Source organism: Acipenser ruthenus, chromosome 10 (assembly GCF_902713425.1).
Source record: "Acipenser ruthenus chromosome 10, fAciRut3.2 maternal haplotype, whole genome shotgun sequence".
NCBI classification, from domain to species: domain Eukaryota; kingdom Metazoa; phylum Chordata; class Actinopteri; order Acipenseriformes; family Acipenseridae; genus Acipenser; species Acipenser ruthenus.
Window position 1 is genome coordinate 48,134,311 of NC_081198.1, and position 18,041 is coordinate 48,152,351.

General features: G+C 35.9%; 1 protein-coding gene across 1 annotated transcript; it reads left to right on the forward strand.

Moving 5' to 3' along the window:
• The first annotated feature begins 1,076 nt into the window (after window positions 1-1,076).
• On the forward strand, window positions 1,077-16,294 carry LOC131738189 (zinc finger protein 148-like). The gene is given in 8 exon segments (XM_059032422.1): window positions 1,077-1,819; window positions 4,798-5,121; window positions 5,123-5,185; window positions 7,219-7,344; window positions 8,036-8,159; window positions 8,995-9,078; window positions 10,308-10,426; window positions 10,774-16,294. Coding segments are annotated over 7 exon segments (2,403 nt in total). The 5' UTR covers window positions 1,077-1,819; window positions 4,798-4,848; the 3' UTR covers window positions 12,388-16,294.
• Window positions 16,295-18,041: the final 1,747 nt, after the last annotated feature.

Consider the following 18,041-nt stretch of genomic DNA (forward strand, 5'->3'; position numbering starts at 1 on the left):
TAAAATGGTTAGCTTTCTAGCGGTCTGCAAATCAGCAATTTGGAGAAAAGACGATAATGCTTTTTCACCTTTTAAAAAGTAAGTTTACCACATCAATGCACCATAACATTGATGTGGTAAACTTCCTTGCTAATCACCTTGTGTGTGTGTGTGTGTGTGTGTGTATGTATACACACTTCTCCAGAGTATAACTTTAGGCAGATCTCATATATTGCAATTATAGTTTGTTTCAACAAAATTGCAGATTGTGTCTCAAAATTACTGAGATTGACCCCTGTGTATATTCAAACACGACTTTTTTTGGTCCCATACTTTATGTTCCAGATAATGGGAAACCAGAACAGTAAAAAAAAACGAAAATGTAAGAGTGATTTACATTGTATAAATACTGTTTACTGTAAATGCTGCCCTCCAGTGTCACAGGACGTTCTCAACACATGCAGAAGCTGTGAATGTACAGTTGCAAGCACACAAAATACATTAGCCTTGGGCCTAAGCTACCAGGTCAAGCCGCATTAAACCTGTTATGAGCATTTTGAGTTTTTGTTTTATTTAGCACTTGTATTGAACTTTATCTGGCCACACAACTCTGGGCACCCACATTACATACAGTCATGCAAGTAAAATATGAAAGTAATAAATAACCAGAAACATGAAGCATACAGCACACCAAGGGAAACTAGTATGTTACAGTGCCTGTTTTAGATGATTTTATATATATATATATATATATATATATATATATATATATATAGGGTGATTAGAAAATAAGTTTACCACATCAGTACACCATATCATTGATGTGGTAAATTTACTTTCTAATCCACCTGTTGTTTGTTTACATTCATCAAATGTAGTTTTGCCATAGGGATGCAGGCTTTATTGCCCATTGTAACCTTAGAATGTAATAATCAGAAAGTATGTTTGTAGTTAGACATACTGTACATAAATAATAAAACAATATATAATTAAATAACTATGGGTATGAGAATCAGTGAGGCAGCGCTGGTAGAAAGCGCATTGTGTAATAAAGTCCAAACAGAGAGAGAAACAGGGCATGGATGTTGGTTGTTGCGCTGTGGATGTAGCCGTGCAGGGACCTCGGAGGTAAAAGGATTGCGTCTTCCAAGCACAGTTGGCAATTCAGCTGCTTGGCATAGCATCATCCGAGTGTGTTTTACCAGCTGCCTGACAGGCTGAGACAATATGGGATTCAAGCACAAGACTTTTTAAAGCAGCGGGTCAAGCAAAATGTGAAAAATGAAGAGAGCGACTTTCCCTAATCAATAATAGCATATTAAATAAAATAAAAAAGATACCACACTAATACTGACAGGAACATAAACAACCAGTAGCGTGGTTTTATTGAACTCTTTCGGAACGTTAAATAAAGACTAGGATAACTAGGATATATTCGTTTTTAGTGTTGAAACTAAATAAAAAATGGTCTGTATAAAGGTGTTCACCGGGACAGTTCAGACTTTCCAACTCACAAGTTTATTTTTTATTTTAAATAGTCAGTTACTACACCGACATTCCCAGCGGCCTTCTCTCTGTGCAACGCTTGTTTTGAGTTAATTTGAGACAATCATTTGCAGAGCCGCTTTTTCTACCTTATCCCCCGGAACCACCGGACAGGTGTAGGAGGACTGGAAATACAAGCTGCCTGCCCGACTCAGAGGCTCGCATCCCACAATGCACCGCGGGCAGAGCCACTGTGGAGCTGGAATGTTGTTGCTGTCAATGGGAGCTTCACCAGAGAAACTTTTACAGACAAAATATGACTACAAAGCGGCTTTAATAGCTCTTACCAGACCCGGTACGTGACAATTAAACACAAACTACTGGCAGGGCAAGGAATAGTCGACTGTTCCGTTGTGACGTTCGAGCTGTAAAATGGCACTTTTTCGTGTTTGCGCTCCCTGTTGTTTTTTTTTTTGTTTGTGTGTATGATGATGATGATGATGATGATGTCAGGCAATCAGGCCTTCGTTTGGATTTCAGGTTCGTTTCCAAAGCAACGTGTGCCGGTAATAGAGATTCAGAAGACATCGAGCCTGTGGGGAAACGGAGTACCGCAGGGTCTTTGATTTCCTTTGTTGATGCATTTAAATATATATTAAAGCGAGGTCATGCTTCTTTGCTAGCTACCTAGTACCTGTCTTTGGGCGTGCGATACAGTTGTTTGTTGCAATGTACTAGTCGTGTGTGTGAAGCAAAAAAACAAAAAAACAAGAAGGGCCCAGAATTAGGAGCAGCTGTGTTTACATTTTGCCCTTCCGCAGGTAATGCATCTTTTGACTTTTTTTGTGTGGGAAACTCCGATACTAACAAGTAAAGGTTTGTGTCACTAGTTTGAATGCAATGTGTTGCGGTGTGTCGTATTGCCTTGGTCAAGGCAAGCACAGTACAAATGCTGTGGGCGGTATAACCTTCAATTGCAACTTCTCGGGTGATCAGTTAAGATTTGAATAGCCCTAAATCGGATTGGCTTTGCTCAGTTCTGTATTTGACAGGTTTCAATTTCAACTGCATTTAAAATGTAGGTTTATCAATAGAAACGTTTGATAGTTTAAATTAAAACAGTAAATAACGTTAACTTACAAAATTTTCGTGGCCTAACCATTTGTAGTTTTCTGTGTTACTTAACTAGCACACCTGTAAATAAAATGCTGTAACGTATACCTTGTACATCATAACACAAAATATTTGACAAGGATAGCGTGTACTGTAAAGTATCGTAGCATGTGCGGCATCTTCTGTGTAACATTTTGCTGAAGTTCTTGTTAGTTCTTGTCTGGTTTTTATATAGTGGTTTGTTTTTTTTTGGACAGAATGCATATAGTTTGCTAAAGTATTATTGAGCATGGAGGGTTGTCTTTAAAAAGTCATACGAACATGGATCTTAAAAAAAAAAAAAAAGACTAACAGTTTGTAACCTATAGTTTCTCGTACGTAGCTGGTGATGCAGTGCTGGAATCCAGGCTGCTGTAAATCGGTGTGTAGAGTGAGATCAGAGGGGGAGATCAGTGGGGTCTACAAGTGCAGCCTTCCTGATGGGTGACATAACCAGGCAAAATCTCATTCGTGAATCAAAATTAATAACTTTGTGATTTGCACATTCTTTTTTCAATAGAGTAACATAGAGTATTAATTATAATAATTCAGGAATACATATGGGCATAACAATAATAATAACAATAATAGTGACAACAATATGGAAACCCATCCAGATCTTTCCTTAGATATCACAAACGTACATGATAGTTTCTCGTTTTCACCTGCGGTTCAGGGCTTCCGTAGTAACCTGCATGTGTAACACCCTACCATTTAACTTTGTCCAAACACACCCAAATCTACAATAGTATTATTATTATTATTATTATTATTATTATTTATTTCTTGGCAGATGCCCTTACCCAGGGTGACTTACAGTCGTAAACAAAAAATAAATTTCAACAATATCCAAGTTATGAGTTAGATTGTTAGTAAAGGTGCAATTTTGTAAGGCGGACTGACTTGAAAACGTTCCACATGTTCGATGTGAACAGGAAAAGGTTGGAAATGCTCATTGAGCGGAACAGACTAATCAGTTGAACAAGCAATACAGATTGTCCAGGTCTGTTACGCATTTTATTAGAACTGTTAAGTTGTAGAATGTACTTTACAGATTTTATGAAACAAACGTCTGTAGGTTGCTGGACACAGACAACATAATGACTTCACTTTTGTAAATGAGAATTGTTATCTTTTGTGCTAGGTAGACACCCTTCACGGTTTTGTAACTGGAAAGGGACGGGATGTGTGGGTTTGCAGCTTGCAGAAGGCCAGTTGGCACACACGGTTTGTTAATTCAGCTTGTAAGCTGATGGAGGTTTTTTTGTTTTGTTTTATATAAAAAAACAACTTGTAAAGATATTAAAAAGCCATCTAAGTCACTGATAGTTTTAAATGGGAAACATTGAGCGTAGTATAAACCCTTTGCATTCTGAACAATAATATCCTACTCATATGCCTGAGAAGCTTGAGGTTTTATCAATAGTTTTCATCCCAGGCGTGACTGATAAGTGTGCCTCGTCACTATTGTATTGTCTTATATTAGCCACACCTTGTTTTTGGGGTGCTATAAAGTAACAATTTTCCTGAAATGGAGTGTGGAGAACATTCAAACCCTAATTGCATAATGTCAAGAAATTTTCTGTTTGTGTGTACTATGTACCACAATGTCTCTGTTTTTTGTCTCTTGTCTGTATGTCTGTTCATTGATGCTCCAATACCAATGGAAATTATTCCTTTAGTTGAGCTTATTCTAAAATGATGGAAAACAAGAGTCCCATAGCACAGCAGTTTGAGCCATGCCAAGTTATTGTACTGTACGTGCTTAGACTGCCACACTTGAGTTTATACAGTGGACACAGTGTCACAAGTGTGAATTCATACGTGTTCACATAAAACTTGGAATTGCATGATCAGGTGACGTAAATATTACTAAATACAAATAGTTCCCATCACTAAACATAGCAGTTACTAAGATTTGAAAATATGTGATGCATTAATTCTGAGGTAGCTGTGAAGTGGAATCTGCACAGAATTCACAGAATGCATCATGGCAGTATTATGGCACTCTGCTACAATGTATTTAGATATCCACTGATCATTCAATCAGATTATGGTGTTTAATAGCTGAATTGGATAGCCTTGCTGGAAGTATACCTTTTAATTTTATTAACATATTTAAGGCCCTACCGTGTCAAATCTTATTCTCATTATTCTCTACTATTGAACTTCCCTTCACAGGAATATTTGTTTCCTACCCAGCAACTTGGCTGCAGCATCCTGTCTTAAAGAATGAATATTGAAGACAAGTTGGAAGGTATTTTTCTTAAATGCAGTAGCACAGCAGAGATGCAAACTCCCAGAGGTCTGGTTGCTCCAGAGCAGACAGTGAGGGGTAAAATGGGGTGCCAGGATTCAGGGCTGGGAGAAGGTGACCTCCCCCATGACGTCATTCTGGGTGAGGAGGATGATGAAGACCTACAGGACAGCCATCTGCCTCAACAGGAGCTCATCCCCCATGATGAGCTCATGGTTCACGAGGAGACAGTGAAGAATGATGATGAGGGACCAAGAAATGCATGACAGGCTTCCCCAGGAGCTGCACTATGCCATTGCATTTACCGGTAAGGTGCCCATTTACCCCAACCTTCCCTGAGATGAGAATATGCACACACAACTCTGTATTGGAAGCCGTTTGCAGAATAGTGCTCTACCTGTAAAAAACATAAACAGAGCTGGAAAATAAGTAGGGTCCTGTGCTTATTTTGAAGTCAATACAAAATAAGTACACTGTTCTTTCTTTTCTGTTCAGTTAACTATGGACTTCTTGAATAACTATGCTGCAAAGTGTGGCAACGTGTATGTTTAAAAACAGTGCAGTACAACACTGGGCCAGCTTCCAGTGTTTCTAACAGTACCAGTAAAAAGTTATGTTCACATTTTTCAAATGCTCTTTCTAGTCTAGTGGCCACCTACTGTGGATGACAATACATGTAATAGGCCACAGTACTGCTAAAGTGTTTTATTTCAAACTTCATTAGACTAGGAAGCCATGTTTGTTTCGTGGTATAAAACAGTAGGTAAAGGCTCTGGTCTGACACAAATACAGTATGAGTGGATTGCGCACATCGAGATCAAGATTCAACCCAATCTAGGATTGACTAATCCAAGATTGGATCCTGGATTCATTTCTGTTGCACAGATCAAGACTTGTGGCGGATCTGCGGATCCGAGATTGAATCTAAAATTCACCCGTTAATCCTGGATTCAGGTTGTCTGTGACACTAGTTGATTACGAAACACCGTCTCATGAAGTAGTAATCAGAGCATAACCATGGCAACTACTAAAACCTGTGCATTTTCTTTCTTTGAGACAAACCTTTTATCAAATTAAATTTGATAACTATAAAGATATTATTATATAGAGAATAAAAAAAAGATAACCAAACGTTATTTACCTTGATAGCAAGTCTATGTGCGGATTAGCTAATGTATGTTTCTGTTGATGAATAGAATAATAATACTGAATTAACTACTAGAACATGTATTTATTTACAAAACATGTTCTTAGGTAGTTGACTGATTTGATACTGCCCCGGCCCCTGATGCCGCTGTCTTTAGCTCAGCCACTAGTTCACTCCCACAGAGCAAGGGCTGCCGACTGTCACTTCACCACCTGTAAGAAAGTGGAGATGTGAATAAGATGACCCTGGCCCCGCCCTTCTGGAGATGGCTCGTGAAGAGCACACATTGAAAATGAACATCTATGCTTTGAAAGAAGAAAAAGCTGAAGTTGCATACCAGATAGCTGCTTTGAAAAGGGAGAGGAATAACAGTAGTAACTGTACATAAACTTGTACAGAATAATAAATACAGTACACTTGTAACTATTTTATCTTGCATGATATATTTTTTTTCTAAATCTGATACATACTGGTGAACATGTTGTTTTTATAATAAAAAAAAAAAAAATAAAAAAAATACAGTTATCTACCTCCACAATAATTCGCTACTGCAAATATAGCTCAAATTCACATGTATTGTTGAAATAGTTATCGGTTATTTTACCCCAGTTTAATTGGTGAAAAACTGTTAGCAGGTGCTGTATACAATGGCTCATAACTTGTTCTTCCGTTGGAAAAATAATATATTGCTCACGTAAATGATCCTGTGAATTACTACACACAGATGACTCATTGACACGAAACAGGTACTGCACCCGATTACTTTCTGAAACAACCCAGTGGCATGAAATCTCAAGTAGCAGTTTAATGAGTGAAGGAAGAGAGTCTTTTTTGTCTCTGTGTCTTTTTAATATATTAACCAGCTCTGTTATGCTTTCTTTTCTCATTCTGAATCTTTGTATAAAACGTATACTCAATAAAATATATCACTATATTCAGTTAAAAGGATTGCTACGATCACAAACAACACTATATCTAACCATCCAAAATAACCGACCATCTTCACAAGAATCCAGACTCAATCCACCTACTATCAGGATTGGAATGTAATCTAGAATTGAATTTGAATCTAGGATTAAATCCGATATTGAGTCTGATCCAGGCTGAATCTTGATCTGCGCAATCCACCCTATATCTCTCCATATGGGTGGAATCTGTCAATATGCCTTCCTTTTAGATAATGTGTGGTGTTTTGTAGGTACATGTTAAAGAAGAAATAAAGTTATCAGAAGAGCCAGTACAGATGAAAAAGGACAGTAAACAGCCCAGAGACATGATTGATTGTCAGAAAAAGAAGAAAAGAAAACAGCGTTCTCCTGCAAAGGTATATGACCATTTCTAATGGTCATTTTAGCCCTCGGGGCAAGAATGTGTGAACTACATTTGTGATAAAGGAATAGAATCAAATATTTTGTTTCAATACATGAAAATAATGGGAGTTCTGAGGCTAGCAGCAATTCAGATGGATTTGACTTATAGTGCAGAACTTTTCAAATATGTTTCTAACGATTTTTTGGGTAAAATATGATTTGACATACTATTAAATTTACAATACAATGTCTGTGTTTTTTGTCAGGTCATTGTGGTGTAAAGCTACCACAAACATTTGACATTGTTAATATTGCAATGTTCAGAAAAAAAAACTCTGTAAACTAGTTTATTTCAACTGATATTTATTTTCGCATAAATGTTCTTAATTTAGCTTCATGGCAATGTTTCATCATTATGATTGGGACAATTTAGCAAACCTTCAAACTCCTAATGGTTTGTGTTTTCTATAGGTTAGACATGTAAACCTTTGTGTGTTAGGCCTAACTGTTGAATAAAGATTTCCCCTAGAGGACTTAATGGTGGCATTTTTCATTTAAAACACAACTGCATTGAAAGGTATTTTATAATGGTGAATGTACCGGTATTCTGAGATTAGAATGTATTGTAAAAGCCAAAGTATAATATTTATAGACCTGTTTTAATTAACGTTACTGATAAATTAGGCTATAAACTATTTTTTGTAGATTCTTACAATAAATGAAGATGGGTCCCTAGGGCTTAAGAGTCCAAAGTCTCACATTTGTGAACACTGCAGTGCTGCCTTCCGAACCAACTACCATTTACAGAGACATGTCTTCATCCACACAGGTACTGCTCTCGGCGTGGATTATAATGGCTTTGCAAAGAAAAATAGCAAGACTAGTTTACTTAATAGGTAAAGTGAATGAAAAACAGTAACACTTTAGTTAAGGATCCAATTTAGACAACTTATGATGCATCTTTATATATAAACAGTATTTGACATGTCTTATTAGTAACAGCAAGCTGTAGAAATACAGTGTTGTAAGAACATGCCACTAAGGCATTTATATATATATATATATATATATATATATATGTGTGTGTGTGTGTGTGTGTATATATATATATATATATATATATATATATATATATATATATATAGCTTACTATTTTTATAGCATGATGTGAAGCTTTACACAAGTAATATGGTGTTAATAATCCTCAAAACTTTTAATAACATGTTTAGAGAGATTTTATAGATGGATCCTTAAAAGTATGACCAGAAAAGATACTGCTTTTAATTTTGTTATCAAAAGATATTTAAGCTCTAAGAGTCGCAGCATTGCATTTCCAGACATACCAAGTCCACAACTATTGGGAGTAAGAGCACTGAAGGCTTTTTTGAGAATTGGCTAGAACTCGCACATACTTCAGTTTTTGTTATTTATCCAGGAAGCCAACACCCCTGCTGCCATTACTGACTTTATATATTGTATCATTTTTTAATTTTAAAAGTCCAATTTCTTTGAGCCAGGTTTACATATTTAATTATGTTAGCCTGGTTTTAGAATGGGAGCAATACTTTGTGAACCCAATCTGTCTCCTTGTGATGGGCTACTATGTAATCTCCAAGTGTTCTAATTTTTTAGAGGGCTGTGAAAGATCTCTTGTCTTGTTTCAGGTGAGAAGCCATTTCAGTGCAGCCAGTGTGATATGCGTTTCATCCAGAAGTACCTGCTGCAAAGACATGAAAAGATTCACACTGGTAGGATGAGAATGTCTTATGTTGTGATTCAGATTATAGGATTTCATTGACTAAAAATGTTCATTTCCTAAAAACCTATTTTTAGAAGCTGACATTAGATAACTTTGATTAGAATTATGAAATGAGTACCGTACCCTTTACACCATTTGAGTATTGTAAGACGTGAAATGTAGTTTGTGGTTACATTGCATGGCTTGTTCAGATGTTTAGGATACCCTGAGAAATCTCTTACGATGGTTTCTACAGGTTAAATAACATTTTATTTTGCAAAGTGGTTTGAAAAATGTACTTGAATATCCTCAGCCAGTGGATCAGTATTTGCAGGGGTTATGGTTTTGCTTTTCTGCAGGTAGCAGTTACGATGACAAGCATTTGCATCTCAGAAAAGTGGTTTAACATTTCATTGATCTTGCCTGAAAGCCACCCACTCCTGAATCATGTTTTTTTTTTCTTGCAACTCAAGTAATCAGAATCCTCTAGTCTTTTATGCTCAAACGCCTTTTCCAGTCTGAATTAGGGGTGCTAGTTTCCGTTATAATTTCATAAACGTTTACAGTTTAGGATTAAACATGGTAAAGCATTTACATTAAGATATCAGGAATGTTTGATTAATCTGATTAAAACATCATAAGCAACATGTATTTGTGTAGAAAACTGTGTACATAATTTCATTGTATACAGAAAAGACTGAAGAAATATTGAATATGAAATACATTTGCCTACCCACTTTACACTAAGTAACACCCACATTTGACTTGCATATTTTTGATTAAATGTGTGTGTGCAAAATTCCAAACGTTGGATTCTTGGTTAACATCCTGTCTGAATTCACAGCTGAAACTGTGAATGCCACTTTTTAATTGGCCCTCTCACAGCTAGTCCAACCCCTAGTAATTCTTGCTTTGACAATATGCGTGGGCAGTTAGCTCTGCAGCAAATGGTGTACTGATATGTTTTTGTTTTGTTTTTGTATTTAAGAAAGAAAAAAAAAATGAGTTTGCAGCTTACCATTCATGTAGCTAATGCAACTAGGTTAGACAGTTTGTAGTTTGTAATTTTTGTTCAGACACGCATAGTAAATTGAAAGCTATCACGTTAGGCCCACTGAGAAAATTGGGTGAAGTGCATCAATGATTTTGCTTGTTGCTATTGAACAGTTGTGTTTGAAGGGTCTGTGGATGACTACATAGTTTAAATGTTATTGAAATCCTTTCTGTATATGTTGCTAGGTGAAAAACCATTTCGCTGCGATGAGTGTGGAATGAGATTTATACAGAAATACCATATGGAGAGACACAAGAGAACCCACAGTGGAGAAAAGCCTTACCAGTGTGAATACTGCCATCAGGTAATCAATATATAAGTGGTACAAAAGATGAATGGTGTGTGTTTGCTTCACAACATAAGATAATCACCCTATGAGTGCTTTGCAACAAAAATACAATGTGCTGTAACAGGCAGCTTGTCATGTTATTCAGTTGCTGAGATTTTAAAAAGATATACATATATATTATTCACAAAGTCATAGTGTTACAATTAATACAATTTTAAGACCATGTAGGTTGTCTAAAAGTTTAGTATTCCACAATGACCATGCAAATTAATTGCATTGGAATTTTATCGAAAATAGACTTCTCATGTTTAGATGATTACATGGTTTGCACTTAGTTAGTGAAAATTGTTTTTTTTGTTTAGTACTTTTCCAGGACTGACCGGGTACTGAAGCACAAGCGCATGTGCCATGAGAATCGGGACAAGAAATCCAACAAAGCTGCAGCTAAGGCAGGACTCTTGGGAAGTGATGAAGACTTGGGCTTCGCCCCTCCCCCAAAGGAAAGCTCACTGCCAAAGAAAAAGAGGCAGAAGACCGGTGAGAAACCGAGGACTTTGGTGGCTCTTCCTGAGAAAGACGATGGTGGAGAAAACCTTGAGCAAAAGAATGTCAAAAACGACTATTTGCCTTTGTATGCAATTGCCTCCAAAGTGAAAGATGAGTATATGGTGGCCGAGTATTCCGTAGAGCTGCCGCACTCCTCTCTTGGTGGTGGACAGTTGGGTGAATCGTCATCTCAGATTATACACCCTCCTAAATTAGTCCTTAAAAAGGTTACAAACAAGAGAACGCAGAAACAGCCCTTGGTCGAAAGCCAGAATATGTCCCCTTTGTCTTCTTCATTTGAAGAAAATAAAGTTACCAAATACTCTTTTGAACTTGTGGACAAGCGGGTTCTTCTAGACTCAGAGAGTAACGCTGACATGGACCAGGTAGACGCCCTGCAGGTGGGTCCAAGCAAGCCTGCAGCCAGCAGTAATAACTATGATGATGCCATGCAGTTTTTAAAAAAGAAAAGGTATTTGCAGGCAGCCACTAATAATAGCAGGGATTATGCCCTAAATGTTAGCACAATAGCATCTCAGCCCTCTGTCACCCAAGCAGCTGTGGCCAGTGTCATTGACGATAGCGCCACTGTCTCTATTTTGGACACACAGACGTTAAATGTTGAAATGAAGTCTGGCCATGACAAGAATGTTATTCCAGACGAGGTACTCCAGACTCTTCTAGATCACTATTCCAACAAGGCAAATGGACAACATGACATCTCTTTCAGTGTGGCAGACACCGAAGTGACATCCAGCATATCAATTAACGCATCTGATGTTACCGAGGTCAGCCAGGCTGAGACTGTTGGGACGAGTTCCCAGGCCGCTTCTACAGAAAAAGCCAGCATGTTCCAGGAGTATTCTAAATTTCTTCAGCAAGCCTTGGATAGAACTAGCCAGAATGATGCCTATTTAAATAGCCAGAGCCTTACTTTTGTGACCGAGAGCCAAACTCTTTCCAGCCAACCTTTGTTTTCCACAATTGATAAGCAGTATACCTTGTCTAACCGGTCCGGCTTTCGATCCGGGATGAACTCTCCATTGAGGTCCTCTTCAGAGAAGTCTCACTTTGGGCTAATCGTAGGAGACTCTCAGCACTCCTTCTCATTTTCAGGGGATGACACTAACCACTCTTCTGTCTCGCCTGCGGAAGACTTTTTAGAGCAGGTTACCTCTTCAAAAAAGACTGACACCCAGCCGATCCATCAGGCCTTTCAGATCGGTACTTTTGAGCAGAACTTCAGATCTCAGTTCCAAAGCTCAAGGTCTGGAATCTCTTCCCAGTTCAACACTGCCAATGGACAAGTGAGCCTGCGTGGACATGGGGCTAGCACAGACTTCCCTGAGTTCCCTTTGGTTAGTGTGACTGAGAGCAGAACCCAGATGACTTCTTCACCAGATGCCACAACCAGCCAAACATTTGGTTAAATGAAATCTATATATAAAAGGCACTTTACATCCACATTTTTTTTTTTTTTAACTCGCATTTGTGGGAAAACTTTTTAAATCTGACCAACCCACAGTTAAAATGTAAAAGACTTTGTTTCCCTTTTAACCTACCATTTCATCCAAGGTCAAGAAGAAAAATACCATTGTTATTTATCTCGCAATAGTTCCTTTGCATGCCGCTTTCAATTTTTTTACTTCTGGGTTTATTTTAACCTTGGATTTCCATACCCCAGATTGTCCTGAATAATGCGACCAGAAGTCAAACCTGCCAGTCCACAGTCCTGTAGTTTCAAGTATGGCATCGGTGTAACCCCCTTCCCAAGCCAGTTATGGCTTAGCAATATTTGCAGTTTATAGAAAAATATGTTGGTATTTGTACTGACATTTGGTATATTTCTCACCTATTTTTATTTTTAGATTTTTTACTTTTAATAATACAATGTGTTTTTTTACTACTGTATCGTATTGGCCTGAACGTTGTATTTTGGAGACTATCGTACTGATAACTCTCACTGTAACTGATGAACAGTTAGACTGAGTTTGCTATGGAATCATATATAAATTTTTGGTAGCTGACTGTAACTCTGGATTAGATGGGGGTAATTTCAGTGGCATTTATTGGAACATCAGTAAAGGAAAATATAAAACATACTGTAACTGGGCAATGTAGTATAAGACCTTTTTTAAATATATGCTGTAGAGGCAGTTATATAATGATTACTGTTGAAAAAGTAGAAATGTTTATTTTTCAATTTAAAAAATCAGGCACGTATTTAAAGGCTAATACATAGTAGATTGGATTTAATTGCATTGAAACGCTTTTTAAAAACTAAAATCGATGAAAATATTGAAGAAATTGATATGATTTAATTTACTTTTGTAACTAAGTAGACAATTCGTTTCGTTAAGTATGTTAAATACTATAATCTAAAACCCCAAGGAAATTGGATTGCACTTAATTGCCTTTTATATGCTACCTTACAAATAAGGTATGTAAGTTCTTAAGTACCACAGAGCATGATAAAAACAAGTGCAATTGACCAAATTTGTATTGCATAGTGCATGATTTTTAGTTTCCCAAATGTTTTTTTTTTTTCTTTTTTTGTTATGAGATATTATAGTGAATATGATATCAGTATTTTTTCAACACTGCAGGTCTTTATAGAGGATTTGGAAAGATAACTCAAAAGGTCATAACATTTGAAGGGCTTGTGATCCTTTCAGGCCATTCCAATAATTATTATTATTATTATTATTATTATTATTATTATTTGCTTATTTAGCAGACGCCTTTATCCAAGGCGACTTACAGAGACTAGGGTGTGTGAACTATGCATCAGCTGCAGAGTCACTTACAACAGCGTCTCACCCGAAAGACTGAGCACAAGTAGGTTAAGTGACTTGCTCAGGGTCACACAATGAGTCTGTGAGTGAGCCAAGTTTTGAACCGGGGACCTTCTAAGCCCTTTTCTTTAAAAATAAAAAAATTACAAAATGAAACTTTTATTAAATAATGCCAAACATTGTAAATGCATTTCAACACAGCCAGTGCCATCAATGGAAAAGATGATAGACAAAATGTGGATTATAACCAGACTCCCATTGCATAGCAGTTTTGAGCATTCCAAGTTTTCGTTTCTCACACATGAGGTTATTTATGCAAACCATCCCCACACAATATTCTTCATGTGGTGGCAGTTGATATTTATCCATGTACATCTATTTTACCATCTGTGCATTGAATCTTGATATATGGCAAGCACTTGTTCAACTGACAAAGTCAAGTACTGTTATGCAATTTCAACAATGCACTACTTACTCGTGAATTTATTTATTTGTATTTTCCCTCTCACACATTAAACAGATTTCCAATGATAATTTGTATTCCATTGATCTTGTTAAAGCCATCAGTAGGTCTATGTTGATCAAATATGGTTTGGTTTTAAACGGGATCTTACAGCGGGAATATGAAGGGAAAACCCTCAAGTGAAGGAAAAGTAGATTTAAAAGTTTAAAAAAAAAATAGGACAGTTGAGTTTCCTATTAGACTCGTACTGTTGTGTTTTCAGATCCAAGTGATGTTCAGTAATTAACTTCAACACTGAGTCACTACACAGATAGATAACCCTACAGTACTAAGTCGCTTTCATTAAAACAAATAGTTTCTGTATAGTTTATTTCCTTGACTGTAGTACTGGTCTGCAGCGTTGAAAGGGTTACATTATTTATAGAAACTTTTAAGGGATATTCTAACTTCTACACTGTATGTTATCATTTGTCCCATGAGTGCCTTTGCATACATAATCTTCATTTTTCATTAAAACTTAAAAGCACTTTTGTTACATTTTCAACACCTAATGTATGACAGCCTTTCAGATTCATTTATAAACCTTACATTTTAAAGCACTTTTAACTTTTTTTAAAATCTCTAATTTAAAGTCAACGGTGTTATTGATTGTGTACGGTTAACACTTTACAAATACAGATATCATCTGGAGGCTCGCTTTTAATAACTTGTCATTAAAATATTGCTGTATCCTAGCTTTTCTGTGTAAAAAGGCCATACATGTATCATATCCTTGAAGTACAGAATTTCGTATAGAGCTTTGTGTTAACCTGTTATCTGATTTGACACTCTAATAATTGTAAATGTACAAAAAATTACAGCCTCAAGAGTGCATTTCAGATTCATTATAAATTGAACAATTTTAGCCTTATCTGGGCAACTGTATACTTTGAACACACAAGAAAATACAGCATTTGAATTTGAATTGTTTGGTTGGCCCCTTTTATTTTTTTTAATGCACACTGTTACCATAATGGCTGTTTTGCTTTGAGATGATAAACGTTTTTTATGGCAGTCTTCCCAGTTTTTAACTGTATATAGGTGTATTGTGAGTTATTGTTTTTATCATGAGTTGTACCTACATTGTAAATACAATAAATCATGACTGCTTTTTATTCAGACATTAAAATCTGTTCTGACAATCAATTGTAGTTATGCATTCCATTTGGTTTAAAGGTGATTACAGAAGGAGGTTTGTGTTGCCTGTAAATATGTCATGTATTTGAAGTTCATACTTTCGGTTTTCTGTAAATATAACTCGTGTGAAGCCGGTATAATCTGATCTCAATAACAATAACGTGCTTCTGAGTTAAGCAATAATGTATCAAATGTTTAACTGGATTCAAGCCAGGGGATTGAAAATATATGTATTTTGTTGATTACACAATACTGACTACAATTACTAACTTGAAACTAGTTTCTTTTAGCAGTTCTCATAAATTAAGTTTTATTATACAGTTTCTACCCTGTATAATATTTTGGAAATGTTCATTATAAAAGTGCCCAAAGTATCTTGTATCCAGTGAATTTATTTCCATTATTGCAGTTCAGTGTTTATTTTTATTATTGATTTAATATTTAGTGTATTTGGCAATCGCATTAGACTTTTGCGCATGTTTTCATAAGAGAAAAAAATAACTGGATGAGCTGCATTTAGTGGAATAGTATAGATATTATATATCTATACAGAGCAGCCAACCCTGCTTACAATAATTCTACTCGCACAAACCACATCCTAAATATGTTACATACGTTTCATCAGAATGTGTTTTTAAATGCTAGCTGTTTGTTATATGTGCTTTACAGAATTCTTTTTTGTCACTTTTAGTACACTGGTTATCTATATTTGATATGTAATGTAAGCTTGTTATTGTAGCTGATGCATTTCCGTAAAAAAAAAAAAAAAAAGATTTTTGCAATATTATGTACAAGTTTTGTTTGTTAATCTAATTATACTGGATATCGTTTGTTTAAGAGTGTGCCTTTTTGTCACTGTGACTTATTTTTTTAAACTATATAAAATTGAAAAGATTGTCAGAATGAAGTGTGATATGTATGTATGTATGTATGAATGTATATTACACAGAGTTAAATGTTTGGTGCAGAAAGGTAGTCTTCAGAATTCACTTTCTATAAAAGTATTCACTGACATTGATTGAAGAACAACTTGCAGCCCAATTTTAAAATAACAAGCATATTACAAGATAGAATTATGTAAGTTTTTAAATCATATTTAACTTTTTAATTACAGAATTTAGCTAGAGGGCAATTTTTCATGTAGAAATGGAAAAATAATAATTGTAGTAAAGAGAACATACAAATATCTTAAATTACTTGGCAATTGGTGGTGGTCCCACTTAAGGGAATCTTAAATAAGGTGCAGTAGAATAAAAACCTTTCACCATTAGATGTAATGGTAAAAAAAAATGTTAGAGGCAAATCAATTTCAGTCGTCATTTTAAAGATGTGCGTATCATACTATATTTGAAAAAGCTGTCAATTTTTAGACAAATAGAGTGTAAGTAGGGTAAATGCAAGTTATAAGTCCTTTGATTGTATTGACTATTGTCATTATGGTTTTTCATATAGTAAAGTCTAGTCAAACTAACACAATTAAATAAATACAAAATAAACCATGGAGGAAAATAGGTTCAAAAAGTAATTGGCATAAAATGATTTGCAATTATTACATTAGCCGTGCTAGGTTTGAAAATGAAACCAGTCCTACTACCCCTAGACCCTAAATGAAGTATATTATTTACATTATTAAACTCCACCAGTCTGAGACTACAGACCAATTGTAATAATATACTGTTAGGACCAGGTCATGCAGTGGGTCCTATTGCACAAAAAAATAGATCTGAATGTATTTTGTTGCACCATGATCTTGGGAGTTATCAAAAAGATGAGTTTGTTTTGCAACAATGCAGCTGATGTTTTGGGAGCTTCTGGAAAAGTGTGTTTAACTGTAAGAAGATTCCTAGCATTCCAGGGACAAGAACACTGAGGCAGAGCTTTTACTGCATATAACCTGTAAGCTGTGGATGGTCTGATCATACACTACACTGTCATTTTAGGTCACAGGTCAAGGGAAGGTTACCAGCTGTTTTGGTAGAGGAGTTTCCATAGCTCTGAAAATATGAAGTTGCCATCTGCAATGGTTCATGAGATTTCATAAAAGGTGAAACAGCAGTGGTGGCAGTGAATGTGTGCTATTGAAACAGACAAGCTCCCTCATATTGTATTGCACAAAGTATAAATTATTGGAAGGCCTCATTTGCATATCCGTCTCCATGGTTAATGTATCTTCAGCGTTTTTCCAAGATTAGGGCAGTTTGCATTTTTTGCCTCAGAAAACTAAAATATATACTTAATGAAGAGGATCCCCTCTATCTACATTTTATGTAATGATGAAACAGAAAATAAGGTTTTATTGTTTAAAAAAAAAAAAAAAACAGTAAAAATGTAAACTGCATGCCTGGTCTTAGTTGTGTAAATTTCAGGTATGAATTTTTTTAATTTAAAGTACATCAGTTTTGGATAATTTTCTTTCAACTGCCCAAAATTATTTCGCAAAGACATATAATATATTTTGAGGTGGCGCTACTATAATGCAGCAGGTTCCGTGCTGGAACTAATTGAATTGTTCTCTGGTTGCTTTGGAATAAGACGCTGTCCACACCGGTAAACTGGCATAAGACTTTTTACAATTTTTTTTTTTTTTTTTTTGGCTCTGTTTTGAGCGTTTTATGTTACAGTTTGTACAAGGTGTTCAGTTACAACAGTG